The sequence below is a fragment of the Dermochelys coriacea genome, chromosome 14 (assembly GCF_009764565.3).
Source record: "Dermochelys coriacea isolate rDerCor1 chromosome 14, rDerCor1.pri.v4, whole genome shotgun sequence".
Classification (NCBI taxonomy): domain Eukaryota; kingdom Metazoa; phylum Chordata; order Testudines; family Dermochelyidae; genus Dermochelys; species Dermochelys coriacea.
The window spans coordinates 7,824,920-7,851,550 of NC_050081.1; the positions used below are offsets into that span (position 1 = coordinate 7,824,920).

Below are 26,631 nucleotides of genomic sequence, written 5' to 3' on the forward strand. Positions count from 1 at the left end.
TATCCCTTCCATTAAACACAACTATTGGATTGAAAGATCTTACAAAAAATTACGTCTGTCATTGGTCAGAAATTGGAAATTGATTGCAGGGTCATGTTGACCCAACAGGGGGAAGTGGATCAGAAACCAGTAGCCAGGACAATTTTCCATTTTCATTTAGGAGCTTTGTGCATATTGGGGTAATTGTGTTGCATGCGAGTTGAAAGATGTATATATTCCTCAGCTCAACAACTGTCTGCAGTTGCAGCATCTCCTTCAATGCAATATCCTAGTCCTGACAAATGAAATGCTACGCTACTGAGCTCACTGGATTTTATAAGTTTATGCACACGTTACAATTAAATACTGCATTTTCTACATTTTGTTGACCCTAACCTTTCATTCAAGAAGGTATGCTTCTTTGTGGCAGTTCTAAAATATTAACACCAAATTCTGTTTCAGCTGGCCTGGAGTTCGCAATCCATTGTTCACTAAGCAAAAAGGTTTGAGGGCTCTTCTTCTTTTCAATGCACCTGAAGGCAGTAAATCTTGGGTTTTTGTTGTTGTTGCTCTTTGTTTAGGAAATTTCTTGAATAGTTTTCAATTAGCTCTATATATCCTTTTCCTTATAAACTTATTGTTAACATTGTGGTTTGTTGGCAGGTTGCTATTATTAAACTTGCTTTTATTATTCCCAATCCTGCTGCTTGTTATATTGTATTGATTTCCACTCAGAGCACATATATATTTGATGAATATGAAAGCACATCTCCTTTCTTGATTTGTTCTGTTTTTTGCTGATCCCCTTTTATAATCTTACCATCTGATTCTGTGCAGTGAGTGAATCTGTAGGTGGCTGAATCAGACTTTTGATTTTTTTCCCCTCCTTTCTAAAATTATTTTTATACTGAGCTAACGGAAATCGTTGTGAGAAAATAACCTTGCGTGGTACACTAAAATGTAAAAAATGTCACATTACTGAGATTCTAAACCCTGGCCTAACAGTTGCTAGGAGTTGAATTTGACAGCATCTTATAACAGAGAATTGCCATATTGACATAATCACTCATTTTGAGCCAGGGTGCCACTGACTTGCTGTCATCTTATGTTCCTAATGTTACGTAAACTTCTCAATTTAAAAAAAAATTGTTTTGCCATCCATTGTTTTCAGTTTTGGATGTGTATGTTCCTCAGTTATGGAGAATATAGGAACTAGTTTTGTATATAATAAGGCTTGTGTTATTAAAAGCAAAAAGTAGCTTTGGAATGTTCTTTGAAGAAGATGAAAGTGGACGGCTGCCCAGCCATGTAATATAGCCTCGCTGTGAGTTAGTGGAGTTCTCCTCACCCCTAATTCCAACTGTATATTTTCCAAATTACTCCTGGCTGTTGGAGTCAATATTTCCTAATTGAAGAGAAGCTACGTTAGTGGCTGTGAATGTTCAAGCTTTTGTTAGGGAAGCCACAAAACTTACAAGTATAAAAGACCTGAGTAACACGACTCTGCCACATCATTGATGAAACCTGGCAAATTTTGACTAATTTCTGGGTCCTTGTGAGAATTCTTTGTCTTCTCTAAAGGTTCCCCATTCATTTTATCCATATTTTAAAAAGCCAGCCTGTACAGATGAGGTTAGCAGTGAGCTCACATTAGAATCTTTCTGCATCCACCTCATTAACATCACTTCCATATTGTTCTGTACCGAGAGTATCACTGAAATAAAGGACTTGCTACTTTATTACTGCCTACAAGGTACCAGCTGTGATTTTTAAAAATGAATGTGTGTGAGCAATCTGTCTACTTGACCAGCTTGTAACTCCAGACTGTCACTGGGAATTGCTGGTAACTGCTGTTGAGCAAGGTGATCCCAGAAGATTTGCTGCATGTGAGAGGGATTTGTACTGTAACAGAATATAATTGCACGTTTTCTCTTGCTTCCTGGTGACCTCTTCAACCTTCTCTGGTGATCCCAGCATCCAACGGCCACTGTGCTCATTGTAGAGTGGGCCAGCTCTTCTAAGCTGTTTCCTTGTGATTCTCACTTAGATCAGTAGTAAGTTTGCTTTTACCATTAAGTAGTAGCAGAATGCTTTCCTTAAGGAGCCACAAATGTCCAAACTAAACTACATCTAATATAACCTTATGAAAGTATTTCAAAATACAAACTGAAGAACACAGATAATTGAATAAGGTAGTCCGATACCATCTGCTGGCAATTTCATATTGCAAAGGAAGTGCTTTCCCTGTCAAAACTCAAGTTGTTCTGAAAAGGTATCCTATCCTACAACCGAGAAAGTGTTTAAAGGGAGATGACTAATAATATATTCTAGTGAGACAGTATAATATAAACCAGAACATCTCCAGCTCTATAATAAAAAAGATGCATCTTTCTCGGTGTGAATTTAAAGTAGAGAAACTCCAGTAGCTCCAAGTTCTTATTGAAGGTTAGTAGAGACTATGGTAAATTTCTTACTGGCATGAAAGAATATATTAATAAAGGACACAAGAAAATGATAACATTAAAATTAGCTATTTTTTCACCTTAATATATGAGGAAAATTAATCACTCTTGTATACCTTATTGGATAGATCGCCTACCAAATGTAGACATTTTCATATTCTGCACTCATTATGGCATCAGAATCCAGTAAATGGGAGAGTAATAAGTGAGCATTGCTCTCCAACAGGATATTCAGAGGATTTAGCATAGCTAGGAATAGTCACTTGTTAGAGGAAAGTTTTACGTTACAGGATTTTGTAGTGGTGATGGACTATATGGAAATTAGAAACAGATTTGTTTTCCTCTGCCACAGAAGAACCATGGCGTAAGTAGTTCATTTTGGTGCTGATTATACAATTAAGTTTTGCAAGTAGCTCCATAGGGCAAACATTTCAATGTGATAATTGTGAGAGAAGGTCACAATAGAGCAGTTTTGCAAGTGCATTTGTTCTTCACATGAATAGAGTACAAGTACAGGACTATAAAGCAAAACAAATGTTGCTAATAGACAAGTCTTGCAGGCTGTAAAGGCTTGTCATATGCATGGTAAGCTGTTAGAGAAAAGCACAATCTCATCAGACATCTGGGGGCCAAGACATTCTTGGGTTCTAATTCAAACTCAGTAATTAGCTTGTCTGTGGCCTTGGAAAAGATTGTACCTCAGTTTATTCATCTATAAATGGGGATAAATGCTTACCTTTCTCATGGTAGAGTAGTGAGGCTTCTTTAGCTAGTGTTTGCAAAACAGTTATTGTATTCTTTCATAAAAGTCTTCATAGAGAAGTGGAAAGGATAATTACTAAAGTATGAATTATTAATATGTTCTGTTCTTATTAATACTATTCTGCTGACCGCTACCATAACTCTGCTCCAATAAGTGTTACAGGTAGAACTGGAAGTGCAAGAGAGAATACATATTCCATTGAACATTTTCCTATGTTGGTCCCATGAGAGAAGGATGCTGTTACAGCACAAGTACCATTTTCTCCTACGGAGTTATCTCCATCCATTATCAGGATAATTGTTGTTGGTCTCCTTATTTAGCATCTCAAGAACTTTATCATTACCGTGTAAAATAGAATACTTCCTCCTAGTATCGTTCCAGTATTCAAGTTTGTAAAGGGTCACACAAAGGAGAGAAGAAAGTGCATGCGTTTGTTTTTTTAGTTAAACTGTGGCTTCCTCAGCGTCAATGCCGATTGACAGGTGGTCTCCAAAAAAGACTCTTAATTCATTTTCTTAGGGATATTTTCCATTTGGCTTATTCTGTTTTAACCACACACAAAATATTATGCTTCTAATGGAGAGGGGAATTGCTTCTGCATCCTGACACCCCAGTTACAGGAACCTGACCTGTCTTGTTAAAAAATAGGATGTCATCAAAGAGGTGGACCAATGAGATGGTAGTTCTTTATGCTCTCTGTTCAGTGCAAGTATCATCATTCTGTTCCCTCAAGAAAAGAAATGCTTTATCAGTTGAAAAAAGATGTCAAAGGGTACTAATTATGCAGACATAAATACAAATAGGCCAGATCTCTTAAAACAAGAAGGAGCAAGATAATGACATTTTTTTCTTTAACAGCCTGTGTTTAGTAGATAGTTATGTTTTTTTCCTTCCCAGTTAAGCTTTGAACTCCTTCTTTATTGTTTCTGGAAGGTTATTTTTTGTTTTTTTCCCCATTCAGTGTTTCCAGTAGCGAGGGGTAGGAAAGAAATAGTCTTGCAACTTGCTCTCCTGTCCCCTAGCTAACAGTGCTGCCTCCTAGATCAGCAGCATGTGCCAAGGCTATTCAGTTATTTCTTTCTCCAGGGAGCTCTCTGTATCTCAGCCTCAGAGAATGATTATGCATCAATGTAACTAATATCTGGAAATTCAGCTTCGTTTCATGCTAAGCATCCCTGGGTAGAGTTTAAACCCAGAGAATTAGGGTGAGAACGCTGTTAAAAATTACTGAGCAGGTGTGTTCACAGGAGTTTTAATGAAAACCTTCCAATAGTGTACATCCTGTACAGGGCAAATATAATTTATTCAGCTCCTCATCTGTCTCATATTAGACTCTAGGAATAAAAGTCAAGAAATTGTTTCTGTCAGAGGTCTGAACTGTACAAGCTCCAAAGCTATCAGCACATTACTAAAATTACATATACTGAGCCAAAAAAATGTTTAGCTTGAGAGATTCATACTGAAGGCTGCTGCTCCATCCTTCGCTTATCCCATTTCACTCCTGTCCTGCTGAGTCCTCAGAATACTAATGACCATACAATATCTTACTGCAATGATTCAGTTAAGGGCAGTGTACCAACTTTAATCCCTCCTGGGCATTTCAACAGCATTTACAGTAAACTATGGTAACAAGGACTCATTTCTTCAAGGATTGAAAGAGAAATTTCATCTTTCCCCTGCCTCTTGCTTCGTGGACGAAGGTTTGATAAGAGAAAAGGAGCAGCTGAGAATGGGGAAAACTGCCACAAAGCTGGAGCCATCCCTTCCCCAACTTTAAAGTCCTCTCAGCCAGAGTTGACGCGGTGGGCTGCTGACGGGGCCGGCTCCAGGAATCAGCTTTCCAAGCAGGTGCTTGGGGCGGCATTTAGAATGGGGCGGCAGTCCATGTCCTGCGGCTGCAATTCGGCGGCAGCTCCGCTGCTACAGCAGTGGCAATTCGGCAGCGACTGCTTGGGGCGGCAAAATTGGTAGAGCCGCCCCTGGCTGCAGAAAGCAATCAGTGTCTCATTCAGAGCCTCCCACTTGCCTTCCAGACTTTCCTACTAGTCTTGCAACCTGTAGGGAGGAGTGGGAACAGCACATATCTCATCTTTCCAAGTGCCTTTTTCCTCAGATACCTGTAAATGGAGGAGAGAAGGGGATTGGTGCAAGGAAGCTAAATTTAGACTCTGGCAGAATACAAGAAGGAATAAGTTCTAGAGACATAGGACCTCCTCTGAGGACATCCTGACACCAGTCCTGGAGAAGTCCAGCAGCCAACAGTAAGAACAACTGTTAAGTGGAGCATAGATAGAGATGCAAAACTCCTGTCAAGTTGCAGCTTACTACACACATGCCAGGGAAAGTCTACTTTTTACTTTAAAAAAATTATCTTTATATATTCAGTTTACTTTTTAAAGTAAGAATTGATAGGACAAGTTTCTATGGACTAAGTACTGCTCTTAGCACGTATTATGTTTGTGTATCATGTGGTTAGCATCTTATTGTGGAACAGTTTATGCACTCATTCAACATATCCATTATTTCTACGCTGAAAAATCATGAAGTCAGTGATGCAGATATTTCATTCATTTGAACGGACTTTTGCCTAGTATAGAGAATATATGGTGAATATATACTGCCTAAGTTACTTGCAAGAGCAATAATCTTTTCAGTTAAGAGTAGTATCTCCCTACATAGAGCAACAAAAATGATTAAAGGTCTAGAAAACATGACCTATGAAGGAAGATTGAAAAAAATTGGCTTTGTTTAGTCTGGAAAAGAGAAGACTGAGAGGGGACATAACAGCTTTCAAGTACATAAAAGGTTGTTAGAAGGAGAAGGGAGAAGAATTGTTCTTCTTAACCTCTGAGGATAGGACAAGAAGCAATGGGCTTAAATTGCAGCAAGGAACGTTTAGCTTGGACTTTAGGAAAAACTTCCCAATTGTCAGGGTGGTTAAGCATTGGAATAAATTGCCTAGGGAGGTTGTAGAATCTTCCCACGCCTGTCAGGGATGGTCTAGATAATACTTAGTCCTGCCATGAGTGCAGGGGACTGGACTAGATGACCTTTTGAGGTCCCTTCCAGTTGTATGATTTTATGATAAAGGATTGGGGGCCTGATTCTGAGTGGTGTTTGAACACCTACGACTCTCACTGGATTTGCTAATGCTCTGCACCTCTCAAGATTTAGGCTTTTTTGGACGTGTTGCTTATTATTTTGATCCGTTTTCCTAGTTAAAGCATGGCAAAAAAGTCTAAAAATGTCATTTTTTTAAAAATACTTTGTCATTTAAATATAGCTTGATCAATTAAAATATTGTTTTTAAAATAGTCTAGCTGGAAAGCTAATTTGTGTATGGAGATTTAGTTTTGTTCTCATATCTCATATAGTGCTAATCACAATAAGAGGTGCCTCATTTTTCTGAAAACCTCAGAGGCTGATGAAGCCTAAATCTTCCCTTCCCTTCCCATAGAATGTCGTGCCTGTATGTGACACACAGGAAAGGATGTGTGCACATCCAGAATGTGTCAAGTTGCAAAAAGTATCTTAGTTTAAGATGCACAGTGGTTTAATTTATATTATGAAACAATTATGACTGACTTTTCCAGTGCACTTGACTTAAAAATATAGTTGAATAAATGGGATTGTACCCTATGTTGCACTTTTTGTTTTCTACATCTTTTTCTCCTTTAATAATTTAAAAACATACATACATGAAAATGTAAAAGAAATTGTAAACATCAAACCTGGGACCAGGTTAATATGATTCCTTTTCAACTCGGATCCTGATTTCAGTCAGGTTATCTGTTTTACCTTGAGACTTATTGTTGTCCCACAGTTCCTCCAAATGGACACTTTATGTATTGCATTCAAAATATGCAGCACGAGCATAACATTTGCTCATTTATTGTAGCATATAGCTCTCTTCCTATCACAATTTTAGTATGTGAACATTAGAAACCTATCCAGTGTGTGTGACACCCTCCACTTTCCCCCATTTCCCATCATGCTCAATGACTCCTCATTAAATTCAGAGTCCAGTTCAAGGCCTCTGTTTGATAGTCAAAGCTGTCCATGGGATTGGCCCTTATTACCTAAGGCACCTCTCCCTCTGCAGCCGGTTCCCCTCAGGACAGCTATCTTCTACTAGAACAATAAAACTGTCAATCAGTAGGGGGAGGCTCATAAGTGCTGGAGACAGTGGCTGGCCATATACCATGACGCTTTCTCTCGCGAGAGAAAACAATGAGCACGGAACAGACTACACCCAGAATTAAATGCACAATTTATTTCAACTTTAGTTTCCCCTTGATAATTTCTTCACACGCACAAACACACAACATACACTCTTGCTCACACAGGCAAAAATCTATCAACTAATCAGACTATTCGTTGCACTGGCTGGGAAGGAAGAGAAATATTATTAATTTTATTCTGGGTTCTCAGTTCCTGAGATGATTGAGCCCATACGAACAACCATTTTAGTCAGGCAGATAAGATGCAAAGATAAGAGTGGCTGCATACTCTACCCAGAGACTAGGAGCGAGGAATTCCTGATCTCTCATCTGAGCTCTTACACTAATGCTGGCTTTGGATAAGTCATTTAGGCCCCAGTTCACAAAAGCATTTAAGTATGTGCTTAAATACATTGCAGAATCAGGGCTCTATTGTGCTCATTTCCTCATTTGTATAATGAGGATTATAAGTGCTTACCTCACAGGAGTATTGTGCGAGTTTATTAAGTGCTCTGAATATTTAAAGCATTGTATAAGCATTTATTTAATTTACTTATTATACATTTAATGATTGTGCTGGTATCATGGGTAAATTGCTTTGAAATTATTTAATACATTTATGCAATCCAGTGTCACCTCTATTAACTTTGTCTGGTGGTGCTATAAAATACAACTCGTTAATTTGAGCTCTCTTCTAAAGAGAAGCAGAGGTATGTGATGGAAGTTAGGGTGGGAGAGCTTTTATCCCCCAAATTGAAAAGATACTGCTAATTACAGTTTAGTGGGTAGATTTGTTTTTCTCATGCCATCATTTTGATAAACATTATCATTACTTATTTGTATTGCCTTAGTGTCAGGTTCCAAAAGGCCCATTGTACCAGATGGTGGAATGCATACATGTGGAAAGAGACCATTCCTGCTCCAAAAAACTTACAATCAACTAAGAGGGGAAACACAGGCATAGAGAGGCAAAGTCACTTGCCCAGGGTGAGGCCAGGAGGTCAATGTCAGAGCCAGAACTGACACTCAGGTTTCCTCATTCCCAGTCTAGTGTTGTATCCGTTGGACTACACTGCCTTTCTAAACAAGACATTTATTTTTCACATAAGTTTGTTTTATTCAATTAACATTTTCTCAGCCATTTTATCAGCTGTAAGCATGCATTTGGATCCTGTAGATTAATAGAGATTTAGTAATAACAGATCAATTGACTGTGCTGTCCTTTTTGTTGCTTTCCGTGTGATTTGTACAAGTATTGTAAAAAGTAAAATTTCACCTGGGCAAGCGCTGTCATTCATTTTAAGCAAGTAGTATAAATACAATATGCAAATACACCAGTCAGCTGATATTTACATAGTGGCCCATTCCATACCCTCTTACATTTTTAAATATTTCATGAATTTTTTTTATTTGTAGTTGACAAATATTCAAAATTGCATATTTTTTTACTACTTTGAAGAATATATATGTGCAAACATGGTACTGAATAAAATTGTTATTTGACTTTGTATAGCATCTTTAATACTTTAGGATAATGGCACTATTGTGTCACATTGGCTAATAGTTCTGCATTTCACCGTGCTTTACTCTGACATCCGTACTGGGTCTTTCTGTCATTGTTTGTTGTTTTCTATTTGACAGCAGCAGTGCACAGTTGTAAATCCACCACAATCATGCCTTTATTTTCAGAAGGAAAACAGATCCTATTCTGAAAATGGTGTCATAGTTTGCGAGTCATTTGACTGCTGGATACTGCTGAAAGCTGTCCTCTTCCAGCTCAATGAATATTGAGAGTAAACAATGTATTATAATATGCTTGGGTGGCTCAGATAGTACCATTCTAACAGCTAGGCCAGGAAGTCATAGGTTCAAGTCCTAGGTGGTATTTCATCTTGTATTCAGAATCTGACAATGCAATTCAGTGTTTGGAGGATGCTGTGACATGAGATAAGTTAAAACAAAATTTCCTTTCCTTGACTCTGGTTACATTCCAGGATCCTTGTGTCCTGGCTAGATAAAATAGTTTCTAATATCCGCGACTGTGAAAGCAAAGGGTGAATGCACTACGTCACTTGGTTACAATATCTGCAGTAACTCAATTTCTACAAAACACTTAGGGATAGTTATTAATGAAAGGACACCATAAAACCAAATTGTAGCCTACAGCAAAGTTATAAATTCCTTTACAGCTTGTGATAATGTTTAGAAAACAAAGATATCCCCAGCATTTCAATTATTGGGCATGGTTATTTTCCAAATATTGCACCTCTAGCTTCTAAGTAAATAAATTGAATAATGAGTTGATAGTATTGTGAACTTACATGAAATTATGTGACATGTTAACCTGTGTTGATTTCATTCTTATCTGTGCTTGACAGCTGGTAAATTGCAAAGTAAAACGTCTCAACACCGGCTGAATAATGAACATTAAGTATTTAAATTAAAAATCTAAAGATGTGCAATTTTTAAATTCCAAAGCAGAAACACAATACAGTCAGCTCAACAGATGTGTTCTTGCCACATTTGATGTCACAGAGCATTAACATTTGGTATGCAAGTCAAATGAAAATATGCCTATATAGGACCACAGTGTGGGTTTTCAGCTGTAGTGAAAGATTGTCTTCCCCCTAGCATTTCTTGCCTAAAATTTCCCACCTTTGCTACCACTTGATGCTATCATTCCCACTGGTGGAGTTGAATATGCTTCTGTGGCCAGTGGCATTTTTAACACTGTGTCATATAGATCTGCACCAAGCAGGGTTAGAGAAGATTGTGGTTAAAACTTGGGGAGCCACCAGTTTCCACTGTTGCTATCAGCATTGGAGCTGGACTGGTGGTACATCAATGGCAAATAGATGGATGAATCCTAGTGTAAACAGATATCTCTATAACAGGAGCATCCTAAAGCAGACAGACACAACCACTGTAAATATTTGCTGTGGTGGATAGGTTTAGTTACTGTAAATAGCTTTCTAATCAGGCATGTGGGTCAGAGAGAAAGCTTCTAAACTTCAGTTTATTAAATACATTAATTATTATAAGAAATCAAGAAACATTCACCTAGAATCGATATATCAGAAGATTCTTTTTCAGAAGTTCCCGGTTCAAACTTAGGGTCAAATAATGGCTGCATACTAAGCAGTTTTATATTATTTTGCTCTAACGCCAGTGCATGTATCTTCAGTAGTTTCAATAAACAAAGGAAAAGAAAGAGAAGCAATAGTTGTGGATACTTGGAAATTATACCCCTGTTAGTGTAGTTTAACTACATTCACAGCAAAATGTTACCATTTTGTGACATTGGATAGGAGAGTATAATATTAATTTTAAAAACACAAAGTTAAAGACAAAAAACAGATTGATTAAGTTAAACAAAATTCCTGGCTTGCTTATTTATTAAAATATTTGAGGAAAATTTTGCCATCTTAGTATGTGAGGTTTGGAATTAGTGGGAATTCTCTTGGTTCAACTAGAGTAATGCAAAAAAAAAAATCAAACAAAAAACCCCACCACATATACCATAAGGTTCTGAGGGCAAAGTTTCAAATAAGGGACTATTTTAAAATATGTTTGCTGGAAAAGTTAGTGATTTTTTTTTAATTACATGAAAATTCAGTGTACTTTGAAGAGTGTCATGCCAAATTTCAGAATGAAATTTGACTGTTCAAATTGAAAACAGATGAAGTTGAGTCCTGCTTTAAATGCAGTTCTCAATGTCAGCTGTGAAGCCACTATTCACTCCCCTATTTTGATCAAGAGGTGGTGGTTCAAAACAAAAGGAAGCATAAAGGAGAAAGGGAACAGTGCAATGCTTACGTTGTGGTGTAGATTCTGGCTCCGTAGAAAGTTCTTGGGTTTTTTTCATTGTATAGCAAAGAATTGAGAGTCAGGATTCTTGGGTTGTAGTCCCGGATTTGCCATTGAATCGCTGTGTAACTTTTGCATGTCACTTAACTTCTCTGAATCATCATTTTTATTTGTTGACTACCATGGGCCTCTGTGCTTCTCATAAGTATTATTTACTTATTTATTTATTTGCTATAGCACCTGCTAGGTGCTTTCCAAACACAAGAGCCAGTCCCTGTTGAGTCTCCATTTCTCTGGATCCATTTACAGTATTGCGGCATTGGGATTCTTGGGGATGCTTTTTCTTATCTGACAATTGTTTCATTATTTCAGTTTTAAAGGGAGACTGTTAACTGAAAAAAATCTAGTCCATTTTTGAAAAAGAAGTCAAAGTAATATTGTATCCACAACTACATGTGCTACCTCTGTTGTGCCAATTACTGATATTTTACAATTGTGTTTTGCTGTTTTCCGAAATGATTAGTAATTTCAGGTGCCAAACTTGAAATTCCTTAAAGGGGCCAGATATCTAAAAAAGTACTGAGCACCAAGTCCCTGAAAATTAGGCTGTTCTAAGTTGTCTCAAATTTGGCACCCAAAAATCTGGGCTTTTATGGGGTTTCTTTTTCCTTTCTTCTGCTGTATAAAGAGGCCCATACAAAGAAAACTGACTAACCGAGGTTCAAATTCAGCCCTGAGCAGAGAGAGCCATCACCAGGCATATGAAGTCCCACTTAAACCCTCAAATAGCATCTTGGTGTTGCATAGGCCAAGTGCAGCCCCTGTATACAGGGGTGAAATTCACTCTTCCTGACCACATTGGGGAAGCAATTAAAAAGACTTTCCACAAAGAGTTGTCAAATATATAAACAAAATGGTGGAGAAAATATCCCGCCCTCTCTTCACTAACTTTTTCCATTTTTAGTATTTTACATTTCAGTTGTAATAAGAATAAGTTCAAAGTCAGGGGTCAGATTTTTAAGTTGACTGTGTTCCTATAATGCTGTTGTAAGAGGTGGTACATGTTAGGGACGGGTAAGAAACAGACTCGCATATCCAAAAACTACATCACAGAAATTGGGAGTTTAGTTAAACTAGGACCAACACCCAAAACACTCTGGATTTAGTTTTGAAAAACAATAAGTATTCCTGTTTTGCCTTTTTTGCTCAGTGCAGATTCTGAAAAGGGGGGAGGAACCCCATTTCCGTCACAAATATTAGATTTTATTCCCTTTAATAAATCACTTGAACATAAGGAAAAACTTGAGCAACAATCATTTATCAACTTGATGCTTTAGTGATTTTGCAGTTACCAATATTTCCCTGTAGAAGTACTAGTATATTTCATCTTAAACATGGGTATCTGCTAAAAGCCATTACCTCAGACACTGTCAGTTGGCAATTCATTTAGTATTAAATGGATGATTTTCCAAGTCAGAAAATTTGTTTTAAACCCAACTGGTATGCTACTCCAGTGACGTTAGAGAGGGATAGCTCTTTTTCATCTAAATGGTTGTTTCTGGTGACAGCTGGCAATTTCCTTTTAAAATTTCACCGAGTTTTCAATTCATCATAATTCAGAAGAAATCAGGAGAAGAATGCTGTCATGCATGTGGCAGAGCTGGGAAGTGGAATTTTCTGCTGCACTGAAAGATGACAGATTGAATTTAGAAATTTAAAACAAGAAATAAGGGTTAATAGTTTTGAGGCAAGAGTCTCCATTGCCTTGAGGCCTCTTTATGCTGTTCCAGTGTCTTAAAAGCAGTTGCTCTCCTCCTCCCCTCTTGCCCCACCAATGCACTCAGGAATGGTGTACCACTGGCAGAAAAGCTCTATGCCAGCATCCCTTGCAGCCCCAAGGGACGGGCTCAGAGGAAGAAGCCAAGGCCAGAACACCGCTGCACTGCAGCTGTTCTTGGCTGTTCATAGCCCTTCAGAGCTCAAAGGCAGACTGAGTAGAAGTCAGAGCAGTTCCGAGGACTATGGAGCTCTCTGGACCGTGAAGTGTGTAACTCAGAAGGCTACTCCAGTGAGCAAAATTTTATACAAACAAGCCGTTGTTTATATTTCTGGTTTGGATAGGCTTATTCAGCCCACAGTTTGCTTTTCAACTGAAAGGCCCAAATAGTCCTCTGTGATACGTCCTGTGGATCTCTGTTGCAAGCTCTGCGATTGTTCCACAAATGGAACCTGCATTAATGTTAATTAGAGTTCAGCACAAAGTGGCAAGTTCGGGGGTGTGGACAGTTTCTCAATAGGGTGAAATTCACCTCTGGTCTGAGGACCAACACAAAGCTGCTGTGCCACTTAAGCCCCACGTAAACACTCCAAATAGCATGACTTTCATGGCAAATTGGCCTTGTGACGGCTCTCTGCACAGAGGAAAATTTCAGTTAATACATTTGCTCATTAATTTAAAGCACTCCTCTGCTGTAGCTGCTGGACTGTTTAATTGAGGCTTGCTGCTGATGCAGTCACAAGTGGACCAAAATCTGGGTGTACTGATCCTCTGATGAATGCATCAGTTCCCACTGATGTCAGCAGTTGCTCAACACCTCTCAGGGTATGGCCTTGTGAGACCCCCAACTTGAATGTGCACATGTGCAGACTATAGACTGTTCTCATCTGTCTCTCACACCTGTTTGGGATCAACACTGTATGGGGTGTTAATTCAGAATCTAGAAAGTACAAAATGGGCACATTTGTGCTCCCCCCCCATATCAGAAAATTGGAAGCCACCACAACTTTCTTGTGGAACTTGAGATAATTAAAACAGCATAGTAACCTTGATTTAAGTTTTTGACATGCCTTTTCCCATTCTTGTAGTGGCTCCATCGAACATTTTCATGAATATCTAGTCTGTAGAGAGTTTAACATTGTATGTTCTCCAATAATAAATTATTAAAAAAAATGTATACAGCTTACCCACAATGCAACACATCCTTGTGAAATCTGTTGTTCACAATTCAGGTACCTGTGGCCCTGTTAACAGGCTGTATAAGCACCAAAATAAGCAACCCCGTGGTTATATAATTGAGCACATAGAATACTTTAAAAGTACATTAAGCAAAATGGCCTCTGACACTGGCTTCATAGATATTGCAGGTTTATCCAACTGCATTTATAATGGCTTCTGAACTTAGATCAATTACAGTTTATCCAACATCCCCTTCACTGTATATGTACCAGTTTCAAACTGTTAAAGAATTTAAAAAATGTTCTTCTCAGCCCTTCTGTTTCATGACAGCAACTTAACATCTTTTTGTAGTCAAGGTACCAACATTTGCAAAGGTATCCTACTCTTGTAGGCTGCATAATGCAATAAAATGGGTCTTGTGATTCAGAAATTGAACAAACAATACATCTGTTTGCTGTGTTCCCAGACTTCTTAAATTCTCCTTTTATTCATGTTTGCAAGTGCAGCAAAATGTAACACAGTGCTGCTATTTATCCAAGTTAATAAAGGCGCATAGAATAGTTACGAACTTAGAAGTTCTTTGTGTTCAGTTTGGATGCTAAACAATCATACCATGGGCAGAAAATAACCTTTGTTGTCTGCCACTGTTTTATGTGCATTGTCTAACTCACCGACCATTTCTTCCTGCCATGCTCATGGTAGAAGCAAATATCCGTAAATGAACCTCAGCCCACAGCAGTCAAAGTTTTGTCCGCTAACCTGATCTCATTAGTGGATCTGCATAGGGTTTTTGTTAGTTTTACTTTCTAACAAGCTTAAAATCAGTAATTTACATTTTTCTTACCTTTGACTTAATGTTATTCTTCTGTTAATAATGTTTTGTAGTGCTATTAAATAGCATTAAGCTATTTCTCTTCTGTTAATAGGTGCATAATACATATATACATTTTATATTTGCAGTACGAGAAGCAAAAAACTTAATCCCTATGGATCCAAACGGACTTTCAGATCCATATGTGAAGCTGAAACTTATCCCTGACCCTAAGAATGAAAGTAAACAAAAAACAAAAACTATCCGTTCCACTCTAAACCCACATTGGAATGAGTCATTTACATTGTAAGTTAAATCCTTTTGTAATGCTATGTTATCTATGTAGCACCACATAGTTTATTGAGTTGTACTTTTGAAAACTTAAAACATGCCAATTTTTTTCTAATTTTTTCTCCCCTTTTTGTAGTAAATTGAAACCTACGGACAAAGATCGACGGTTATCTATAGAAGTTTGGGACTGGGATCGAACAACTAGAAATGATTTCATGGGATCTCTATCATTTGGGGTGTCAGAGCTTATGAAAATGTCAGCGTGTGGATGGTAAGAGGTGCCTTAGAGGAAATTTTAAAAAGTTACATAGCAATATTTTCAACCCCAAGACTTTCCTTATGCTTTTTGCATAATTTCATGTGCTGTAAATTCATGGATCATTAGATTTAACATGGAGCATTTAAATTATAAATAATCCCCCCAAAATTAAAATACTAAAAGCAAAAGTCTGCATTTCAATGTGTGTGTGAAACTCCTCCTGCAACCAGCCAGTGCTGCAAACTCAATTCTGAGAGCAGAATCTGGCAATGTGGGCATGGTTTTGATCTTGAATATGCAAGCTTATAGCAGTAAATATATCATGGTCAGTGTAACCCTGCTCAGAAATGTATAGTAACTGATTTTACAAAACAACATCTTGTCGGGTCCTTGTCTTATTTAATGAATTACATGTCCACTATAAACCTTATAAAATAGTTTTACTACACTATTTTGACAGTGGTTGAAATTCTGGCGCTATTGACATGACTGGGAATGATGCCATTGACTTGAGTAGGCATGGGATTTCGTCCTATCTTTCAGACAGGCCACATATAGGATACTCAATCATATTTTAATGAGAAGTAAAATTAATTTGGCCCGTTCCCCGCTCCCCATGTGTTCCACAGGTACAAGTTGCTTAATCAAGAAGAAGGTGAATACTACAATGTCCCAATTCCAGAAGCTGATGATGATGGAAATGTGGAACTCAGACAGAAGTTTGAGGTGCGGATTATATATAAGTGGTGCTAGCTGTGTTTTTCATATGTTTCCCCCTTGTTATATAATTGAATTAAACTCAGAAATGCTTTTTTTTAAAAAAAGAATGAAGCGGCTCATCATGGAGATATATTATAATTTTTGCTGTGCATTCTTGTCGGGTGTATTTTTGGGCTACTTAGAAGATTGGGCTGATAGTTTCAGTCAGTAATGTTAAACTGTGGGCCCAGAACCAGCAGCCTTTTAACATTTAAATATTAGTTTCAGGGAATGCACAGTAATTTAATTTTTTAGGCGGAAATTATTATTATTTGTCAAGCAGTGATTAATTAGAGCTTTAAAGATATTTACAAAGGGCTTTGTCCTGAATCGCTGAACTCACTAATGTGGGTGCAGAAGTCTCAGACGAAGAGAGTGACATTTCTGCTTATGTGCAGTAAAGAGAAACTGCAAAAAAAAAAAAAAAACACATCTGCAGCAGGTATTTCCTGCCTATTGTGATGCAAATTGGAATGGTTGGTCCTGCCTCTTGTTGCAGATACGGAGGATGTTCCAACAGAATACTTGCTGCTCATTTTACCTAGACAGACCCAGCATCAGTAGGGCATGGCATAGGTGGGAACAGCTTTATATTCGTGGCTCTACAGGAACCAACTCTTGTGAACTCAGTATTCCTCCTGGCCACATCTACAAGTTTTCTGAGACATTTGTGGCGTGGTGTCATGTTCCCTCTTTCTTAATAAGGCATTTGAGGATTTGACCCAAATTATTTATCTCAGACTTAAATAAAATGCCTGCTGTACGCACACAATACCAAGCCTGTTTCTTTAGTGCTGACATTATGATTTTATGTTTACCAATTTTGCACTGTTATTATAAAAGACAGGTTAACCCAAGAAAATGAGGAAAAACAGCATTCAGCTTTCAAAAACCTATTGGTGCTTCTATTGCTCTTGAGTCTATGTTGGGATCAGGTACTTTATACTTGTGGTCTGCAGCATGAAATAGGATTTATTTTATATATTTGAGAAGTGTTTAGAACTCCAGTTCATATTTTAATTTTCTTCCATGTACAATTGTACTTATTGAAAAATAAATTTATGCTGGAGAATTGGGTCTTTCCTACTCAAGATCCTGTTTACATTTTATCCTATCTAGATTGGACTTTTCCCCATTGGACTCTGAATATTGGTGTTTCAAATTTAAAGTGACATCTAGTGGTGTTTTGAGGCTGTCCGTAGACAAATAAAGTTGATGTTGCAGACACAAAAAAATGTGGCGAAAATTTTAGGATTTCTTTTCTTACATTTTTTTTTTTCCTTGTTGATGTGGGAGTGGGGCCAGCGGGTTATATGTAATGGTAAAATATATCACTTGGTTTTTTCTTTTTAATTTTCTTACAACCTTTTGTAAGAACCATTTTAGAAGGGATAAAAAAAATGCTAATGTTATAATGCCACATAAGTAAAGTTGTAAATACGGTAAAAACTTGAAGCAGTTGAGTTGTGTTTTCAGAAGATATTTCAGTGTTGTTCAAATGTCACTGTTTTTCATGTGTGCAAAAAAATCTGGGTTGTCCACAAAATGCAAAATGATCATAGGCCCTGAATTTGGATAACAAATGCCGCCTTTTCAGCAGCTTAACTCATTTAAAGTATATATATTTTTTTACACTTTAAATCTCTTCTAGATATTCATCAGTAATATTTTACTAAATGGAGACTATTGAAACGAATGATGGCATATGAAAAATCCCTTGATAGATTGTGTGTTATTTCATCCTTTAGGTTTTACTGTGCAGTATACAATTTTTTGAACTGGATTACTCTGTGTGTGTGTGTGTGTGTGTGTGTGTGTTCGTTCATGAAAGGTGTTGATAATGTAGAAATGAAAATCTAGTTATGCATTTCTCAAGACAGCTATAGCACAAAGACATGTGCCAAAAGAAAGGATAATGCACTTGGTGTTGGGCGTTAGCTGCCGCAAGTAGATGAAATTAATGTTCATTTGTTTTGACTATTCGTTATGAGAAAAATGTGGTCTCCTCTTTGGCCTACTGTGGATCAGCAATCATGGGTCCTGGCATAACGTCAGTACAGGGTACAAGGTAGGAACTTGCGTGATTTAAGGCATGGTCAGAACTGGCGGGGGGGAATCCAAGCCTAGGTCAATATTATTGCTGAGAAGTATGGAGAGAGTGCTTTTTACAATTACAGTTTGCTACAAGCACAAGGAAGTTGTAATGATATGCTCTTGATCATGAACCTGCTGGAAATATGTGAATACGGATTTAAAATATTTCAAATTTTGAACCCCTCCAAAAGAGCAGGAAATATGGTCATACTTTATATTAACAATACATTTATAAATAATAATATATTAACCATTTATAAACTAATAGTGTTAATAAATGGTTAGTTAATTTTTTTTTTAATCCAACAGGTCAATAGGTGACTGATAATCATTTATCACCATCTATAATACCTTCTTGGTAACTGGGTGACAAAATGGCAGATGAAATTCAATGTTGAAAAATGCAAAGCTGTGCACATAGGAAAACATAATCCCAACTGTACATACAAAATGATGGGATCTTAATTAGCTGTTACCTCTCAAGAAAGAGATCTTGGAGACACTGTGGATATTTCTCTGAAAACATCTGCTCAACTTGCAGTGTCAGTCAAAAAGGGTAGCAATGTTAGAAACAGTTAGGAAAGGGGTAGATAATAAGGTAGTAAATATAATAATGCCATTATATAAATCCATGATATGCCCACACATTGAATACTATTTGCAGTTCTGGTCATCCCATATCAAAAAAGATGTATTAGAATTGGAAAAGGTGTGGAGAAGGACAATCAAAATGATTAAGGATATGGAACAGCTTCTGTAAAGGAGAAATTATAAAGACTGGGACTTTTCAGCTTGGAAAAGAGATGACTAAGAGGGGACATGATAGAGGTCTATAAATCATGACTGGTGTTGAGAAACTGAATAAGGAAATGTTATTTACTCCTTCACATAACAGAAGAACAAGATGTCACCCAATGAAATTTATGGGCAGCTGTTCTTAAAATTAACATAAGTAGTATTTCACACAACACACAATCAACCTGTGGAGCTTGTTGCCAGGGGATGTTGTGAAGGCCAACTCTGTAACAGGATTCAAAAAAATATTAGATATGTACATGGACGAGAAGTCCATGAATGGCTCTTGGACAAGATGGTCAGGGATGCAACCCCACGCTCTGGGTAACCTTTGCCTCTGACTGCCAGAAGCTGGGAGCAGATGATGGAGATGGATCACTTGATGATTGCCTCTTCTGCTCATTCCCTCTGAAGCACCTGGCATTGGCCACTGTCGAAAGACAGGACGCTGGGCTAGATGGACCTTTGGTCTGACCCAGTATGGCTGTTCTTATGTGTACTCGTCTGCTAATATGCTTATGCCCAGCTACTGATGTCTGTAACAAGTTAATATCTCTTAATCATGTACTAACCTTTCTAAATTATTTATAAATGTATCCTTAATATAAAACATGACTGGCAAAATATGCTTGAGCATTAGCACTTTAATGTAAGTTGAGGGCACGAAGCATCTGGGAGAATTTGGCTATTTAGTTAAATGTTTATTAGCTGATTTGCCAGTAACATTCTTTAGTTAAACTTATTAACTGAAATATTAATGAAATAAACTGGTGTCCATTTTTTATGAGTAAAATACTGCAAATAGTAAGTCCTGCACACTTGAAATGACTTCCAATGAATGTTTGATTGTAATAGGCATAGGTTTCATTCTTTTTGTGAGGTCTTACAATAGATCTATCATGTGAGCCATTTTCCCTCCTTGTGAGAAATTCACATTGGACACCTATTCAGAGTATGTGCTTATGTGTTTTTAAGAGGAGTTACTATGTTGTGTGTCTAACAAGCAGTGATGTAGGCACCTGAATAGTGGAAATCTGACTTTGGTAGCTCAGCACTCTAGAAATCAAAGAAAATCATCTCTCATAGAACAAATAGACAAGCGCAACTAATGGGATGTGATCTCTATATGACTCTTGTCATTATTCAGCTCCTGGGTGCTTTTGGTAAGCAAGACAGTAAATAAATAAAGCTCTTATTTTACTGGCTATGGCTGAGTTTTTATTCGTACATAACATTTATATAAAAAATAGAGCAAGCCTCTTCTATTTACTGTATCTTCTTTCTCTCTCTTTCCCCTCAATAAAGGTGCATTTTGGGGGCATATTTTGCATAAGCAAATTAAATGTAGTTCATTGTAGGGCTACGTTAGCATAGCCTAAGCCAAATTAATCCTTATTTTACTGGGGTTGCCCAATGTCCCTACACAGGGTACACCTGATGCTGACTCTGTGATCATCTCTCTTCCCATTGTGTCCTTGCGTTGTCTGTCTCCCTCTAATTTTAGGTTTGTTTATCCATTTTTTCTTTAGGTAAGCTACCCTGAGTGGATAGGGAAATTATGCTGAGAAATATGCTGCTGTTTATGAGCCAGTGGCAATTCTAGGTGACCCTTGCTGCTGTTCTGCCATCTGCAACCAGCTCCCAGTCAGCTTTGGGAGCCTTTCAAGAAAAAGCTGCTGATCCTGAGACCCAGCTTACCAAAGACATAATTTTGTCAAGAACACAAAGGACAGGGACAGATAGACCTGAAGAATGATCAGAAACCAAATGATAGCCCAGAACAGATATCAGTTGACTTATAGTGGATAGGGGTGAAAAAAAATAGAGCGCATCAGGCAGTGAACATGTTAAACAAGTTCTCAGTTTATAGTCTTTGACCCACTTTCCAATCCATGATACAGTATTCAAGTCAATTTGAATTAATTCTGAGCGCAATAATTTTTTTATAGGCCCTATAGTGGAGGAACAATGGAATAGAATCTGGATGACTCAGAGTCTAAGTAAATAAAGGGAAAAAGACATCAGAAGGTAATATTCCCAGAATGTTTGGTAGAAGAAATTTGGTGTGGGAGAAAAAGGGAACATGAGAGCTGTTTAAAGCAAAGTGGGCTACTATATATTTTCATGGCCAATATGTAAGATCTAGCAATTAATGCATTGTTTTTAAAAAGCTATTGTGTATGAATAAGGAAACACAAATAATAAATATTAGAAAATGGCAGGTGAGATGTACACAAAGCCTAAGATGCAAAGGGTGGCAGCAAACCTTAGAATTTGAAATTGAGTGCCCAATTTAAAATGGAGCAAAAATAAAGGATAAGAAAAACTTCAAAATGTAAGAGTTAAATGGTCAAGAACTGATGAGGTCTGTAAGAGATTTTCAGAAATACATAACTGGTTCTGAAGAGCCTGAGACCCATTTTCAAAAGTGATTTAGGCACCATTTAGGGATACATTTTCAAGGTTATATAGGCACCTAAAGATGCAGCTAGACAGCTAGTGGAGTTTTCAAAAGCACCTAGGCACTTAACTCCCATTTAAATGAATGTGAGTTAGGTGCCGAAGTACTTCTAAATATCCCACTAAGAACTTATCTAAATCTTTAGACTCCTAAATACCTTTGAAAATCTGGCCCTTAGGAGCATTAGTCTCATTAAAAGTTGGTGGGACTTAGGATCCGAAGTGGCTTTTGAAAATAGGCCTTGTGCAGTTCACCCCTGCACTATGCATATAGATGCAATACAAGTACTTTTTTGTGGGTATAATTAACATTTGGCTTATGCGAATTAAAGGAATGTAATTCCATCAAAGGAAGGTAGGGACTCAGTATACTTATTTGGTAACATAACTCCCAAGAATTCCAATTTTATCCCACCCAGAGTTCATTTTCAGAGGCAATGCTCCTTTGATTTCTGTCTTATCTCTATAAACCAATTATTACGAATCCCTTCCCTTATTCTTGCCCAGAAACATTTTACTTGCTGCTGTCAATGCCCTAGCATCACAGATGAACCCACTCTCAAAAGCGTCATTGCATACACCATTCTGCAAATTAATCACCACTGACGTTAGCATCTCTTTGGAAATAATTTTGTAAGTAATCAGTTTACATGGGCCACCGGAGAGGTTGCGTTCCTAAATTTACATGATTGGAATTTAATAGTCTCCCTCGTGGTCTGCTCCTGCTGTTTCTATGTTCCTGACCATATGTAATGCTTCAAAACTGAAAATAAATTAATAACAAAATCATTATTTCGGGAACACTGTGAGACTGAGTCTACAATATTTGCCTTAAACAGCACAAACATTAGAATTTATCAAATTGTTGGAGTCTGGTAAGAACAGATTTATAGTAAGAGAGAGATTGGGTTTTTTTCAGTAGATGAAACTTGCATTTGTATACAGGTTTTTGTTTGCTTTTGCATTTTTGAAACATCATTGACAAAACACATTTAGCCTGTCTTCAGAATAATTACTTGTGTCTTTGGCATGGAAGTTTATCAGTTTAGACCTGGTTATAGAGTACCAATTGTCTTAGAAACCAGTAGCAGAATATCTGGTGCCCTGTTTGCCCCAGGGTAGTTTGGGGCTCGTTCTGGGGCAGGAAGCACTAGTTCAAGGTCTCCCACCGAATTCTATTAAGTTTTTTGCAAAATAATTTTATTCTTTGTCCACATTAAACAATGTATCATTGAGAATTTTGATACTTATAATCATTTTCTGCTTCAATCAAGCCCTGCTTTCTTTTGAATGGTTCCGTATTGTAAATTAGTGGGAATTTGTATCACTTTAAAAAATGGGCGAATTTTATAAAACTTTATTTTGAGCAATCATGGAGTTGCTGCTCCTACTGAGTTTTGATAGCACACACTGCAGTATAATCACATTTGGATTGTTTTTTTTTTAGTACCGCTGCATGTTGTCTTACAGGATATTTCTACAATAATTTCTGAATATCTTCCCTAGACAGCACATTTTATTAGCTTTCTGTCTAGTTAGACACTCCTGATTTGTAGAGGACACAGCAGTTAGGCAGTAAAGACTGAAAACAAGTAGAGTCAGCTGGCTGCAACTTTATTAAACAATGTTAACTACATCAAAAGGGTATGTGGAAACTACCTTGTAAAGATTAAAACCTTGACTTCCCCTGGCACCACTGCACCCAATGAAATGTCCAGAGGACTATTGCCCCAGGCTGTGTTCTTCAAACCCTTCCTCTTAGGGTGGCCACTCATGCATGCCCAGAATACCAGACATTCTGGTGTTTCCGGGAACAGTGTGAGCCCACTCCTGCCTGTGTGACTCCACCTCCACTAACATGCATGCAATGTCACACTGCATGGAGGGCACCATTTTGAAGAGCATGCTCTTCTGCCCCTGCTGGCATGATCTCATACCTGTGGGGTGTGCAAGGTCACACTGGTGAGAGGTGAAGCAGTGTGCTCATCAAAATAGCATGCCCTATCTGTGATACCGGACAAAACAACGTCCAGTTTTGTCTCAGTACTGGACAGGGGACAAACCATTTCAAAAAAAGGACTGTTTGGCTTAAAACCAGATGAATGGCATGCCTACTTCCTCTCAAGAGAATTTGGACAAATACACACTTATCCAATGGGCCCTTCTTTTGTAGGCATTTGACTGAGATCAAAACTGTATTAGGGGATGATGTTAGCTGTACCCCATACCCAACTTTTTATTGCTATTTTTCTAATAATTGATTATTTATTTACTTTTCCCCATTCTTTATATGGCTCTTTCACACAGCAGCAAGGGAGAGGAAAACTATTTTAAAAAGAGAGTAAAGTGATGTAAAACCACAAGAATTGGCATAGGTGCTCAGGGCAGTGCACTACCTGAAACAACTTTTATTTTTTTTAATTATTTTTTTAAATTAACTATCTTCCAATGGAATGTGGCTCTTTAAGTTAAATTTGATCTAAGGAAAATCTTTTTTCCTAAAGTTCCAAGCCATAAGAGGGCAGTAAAGAATAAAAAATTATACTAAATTCAGTTTAAAAAAAAAAAAACCAAAAAAACCTTTTGAGACCGTTCTAAAGGAAATTAAAAAATTAATACATAAAAATGTATACTCAGAAAATACAAAGTTACATTACACTGATTTTTTTTGTAAAATTCAGCATAGAATTTCTCTCTCCATCTTATTATTTATGGAAGAAAATAATTTATTCTGTCAACCACTTTAACGTCCATAAAAATATTTAGTAAATAATAGCTAGATCTTTTACATGGTTCTTCCTGACCATACTTCAGTATTCCCTGGTGGGAACTGACCGTCAGTTCCATCACAGCTCTTGTAGTAACCTTCCTTTTTTCCTGACTCTCTCTGTTGGAAGGGAGAAAGTTGAGTTTCATGAAAAATTCTGGTCACTGAGTAAAACTAGCTCCTGGAAGCTGCTCTGTGCTGGCAGACTCCTGATCTCACACAGAGCGGTTTGCAGGATTGGGGCTATATGAGCAAGATTCATTCAGTCATCCAGAATTCTATGTCAAACTGGATGCTTGCTCTTCTAAATGTAATAAATAATGAGTGAGAAAAGAATGTTAATATACAAATTGTGGAGGAATAGAAGGTTTGGTGCAAGCTGAGGAGCACTGATGGCATAATATCAACAAGAAGAGCAAAGAAGTGTTGTCATGAAACCATGATTTGGGTACTGTTTTAACCACAATTTTCCTAAATCACATGCCATTATTTAATCAACTATTAAAGTCATTTACACAATTGAAGAAAAAAAATTTTTCTATGGGGCACATGTACTTGTTATACTTGGATGCAAACCATAATACGATTGCTGATTAGAACACTTGTTTGGAAGGATAAATATGATGTAAATTTAAATTGAGAGGAAAAAGTGTACATGGAAGAGAGGAAATGAAGAGGAAATAGTACTGACGGCTGTTACAATGTGTTTTTGAACTGACACACATCTGCAATCTCAGACAATTTTGATAATATATATTACATTTTAATACAAATGTTTTCAGATATTTACATTTAAATAGACTTGAAGGCCATTCTGGAGTGAACTGGGATTCTGAGAGTAGAGGTTACCAATGTAAATGCAATACATTTTAGTTGATGTATTTTATTTTATTTTACTTTTTTTGCACACTGTGCTTTTCTTATGATGTCATATTTTACTATAATGAAATCATAGCCGTAGTAAGGTTGCAGCTATGTGTATGGCTTTCATTTATTTTTGCATGTTTGCTATCATTATGTCTGTGAAACTCAATTATTTTAATATAGTATTAATATAATTTTTTTGTTCCTAATAGAAACCATAGACAAGTAAGATTGAGTGAGAATGAACAATGAAAAAGTTCGGAGAAAAGGTCCACCAAAATAGGCAGCAAAATGAAAAGCTGAAATGAAGGACAGGGGAATAGAAGGAGAAAAAAAGAAATGCAAGAAAGAGAGTATGTTAAAAAAAAATCCTTCTACATAATAGAAAGCTTAATACAAAAACCCATCGTCTGATAGCTCAGTACCTGTTTTAAAGGGAAGGGATAGAATGGACAGAGAACTGAGGGTGCTTACTTATTGAATTTGGCCTTGGGCAGCACAATGTGTAGGGCTGGACTTTGACATAACATTCTTTTAATTGAATTATTTGATCTAAGTGTTTAGCGCTGTAAGTAATCTGTAGTTTGGGGTGTATATCTCTGTATACATTGTTTCCATGGTTACCAGGCCCTCTGCTACTAAATTATGAGCTTTCACTATGTTCTGATACTAACATTAAAACACAGTGTGGTGAAATATTCAGCTCTTGCTGAGTCTGAGAAATGGGCTCTTCTCATCCAAAATGACCAAGCAACCAATAATTAAAGCACATTCAATGGAGAAAATGCAGGTTAATGAAGTCTTCACAGCAGATATAATTATACTGAATGTAAAGTGTCATGAAATAGTAAACAAGATGCCAGACTGGTGAAGAATATTTTGTTAAGCAAGACGTTCTCCCCCCTCCCCCCCGATCTTCATTTTAAATTTGCTGGATGTATTTGCTTATTAAAGGTTTCCTGATAATATGACAAAGACAACTTGATTTATGTTTCCCCTCTCTCCCTCCCTCTCCTATGACCAGTACAGTGACCAGAGGGTTAATCTTCCCTTGAGATTTGGAGAATTCAGGATATAGACAGTCATTCCTAGGTGTCCTTCGCATGTGTGCGACCACTTGTGTCCAGTAGCTTCTTCTGACGACTGTGTACAGTATTAGACACCAAGCTGTTCAGACATTCTTATCTAGACTCAGGCTAGACTCAAACAGGATTCCAATGGTAACAATCAGCTTTACTCGTGAAAACAAAGGCTGGACATAACAGTGAAACTGTCACTTTTTCGTGTGATATGCTGAACAGGGAGAACAGAGTCTACAGTTGTTTATATCTTAGGGTTACTATA

The 26,631-nt window shown here is 37.4% G+C and overlaps 1 protein-coding gene across 3 annotated transcripts in view; it reads left to right on the plus strand.

Annotated features, from left to right (window-relative positions):
* PRKCA (protein kinase C alpha) overlaps positions 1-26,631 on the plus strand; it is a 312,623-nt gene that overhangs the window by 225,425 nt on the left and 60,567 nt on the right. For all 3 annotated transcript variants that reach the window (XM_043497588.1, XM_038371867.2, XM_043497589.1), the window contains 3 exons: positions 15,148-15,304; positions 15,426-15,560; positions 16,178-16,274. In XM_043497588.1, coding sequence (XP_043353523.1) covers positions 15,148-15,304; positions 15,426-15,560; positions 16,178-16,274 — 389 coding nt within the window. The remainder of the gene's footprint in view (positions 1-15,147; positions 15,305-15,425; positions 15,561-16,177; positions 16,275-26,631) is intronic.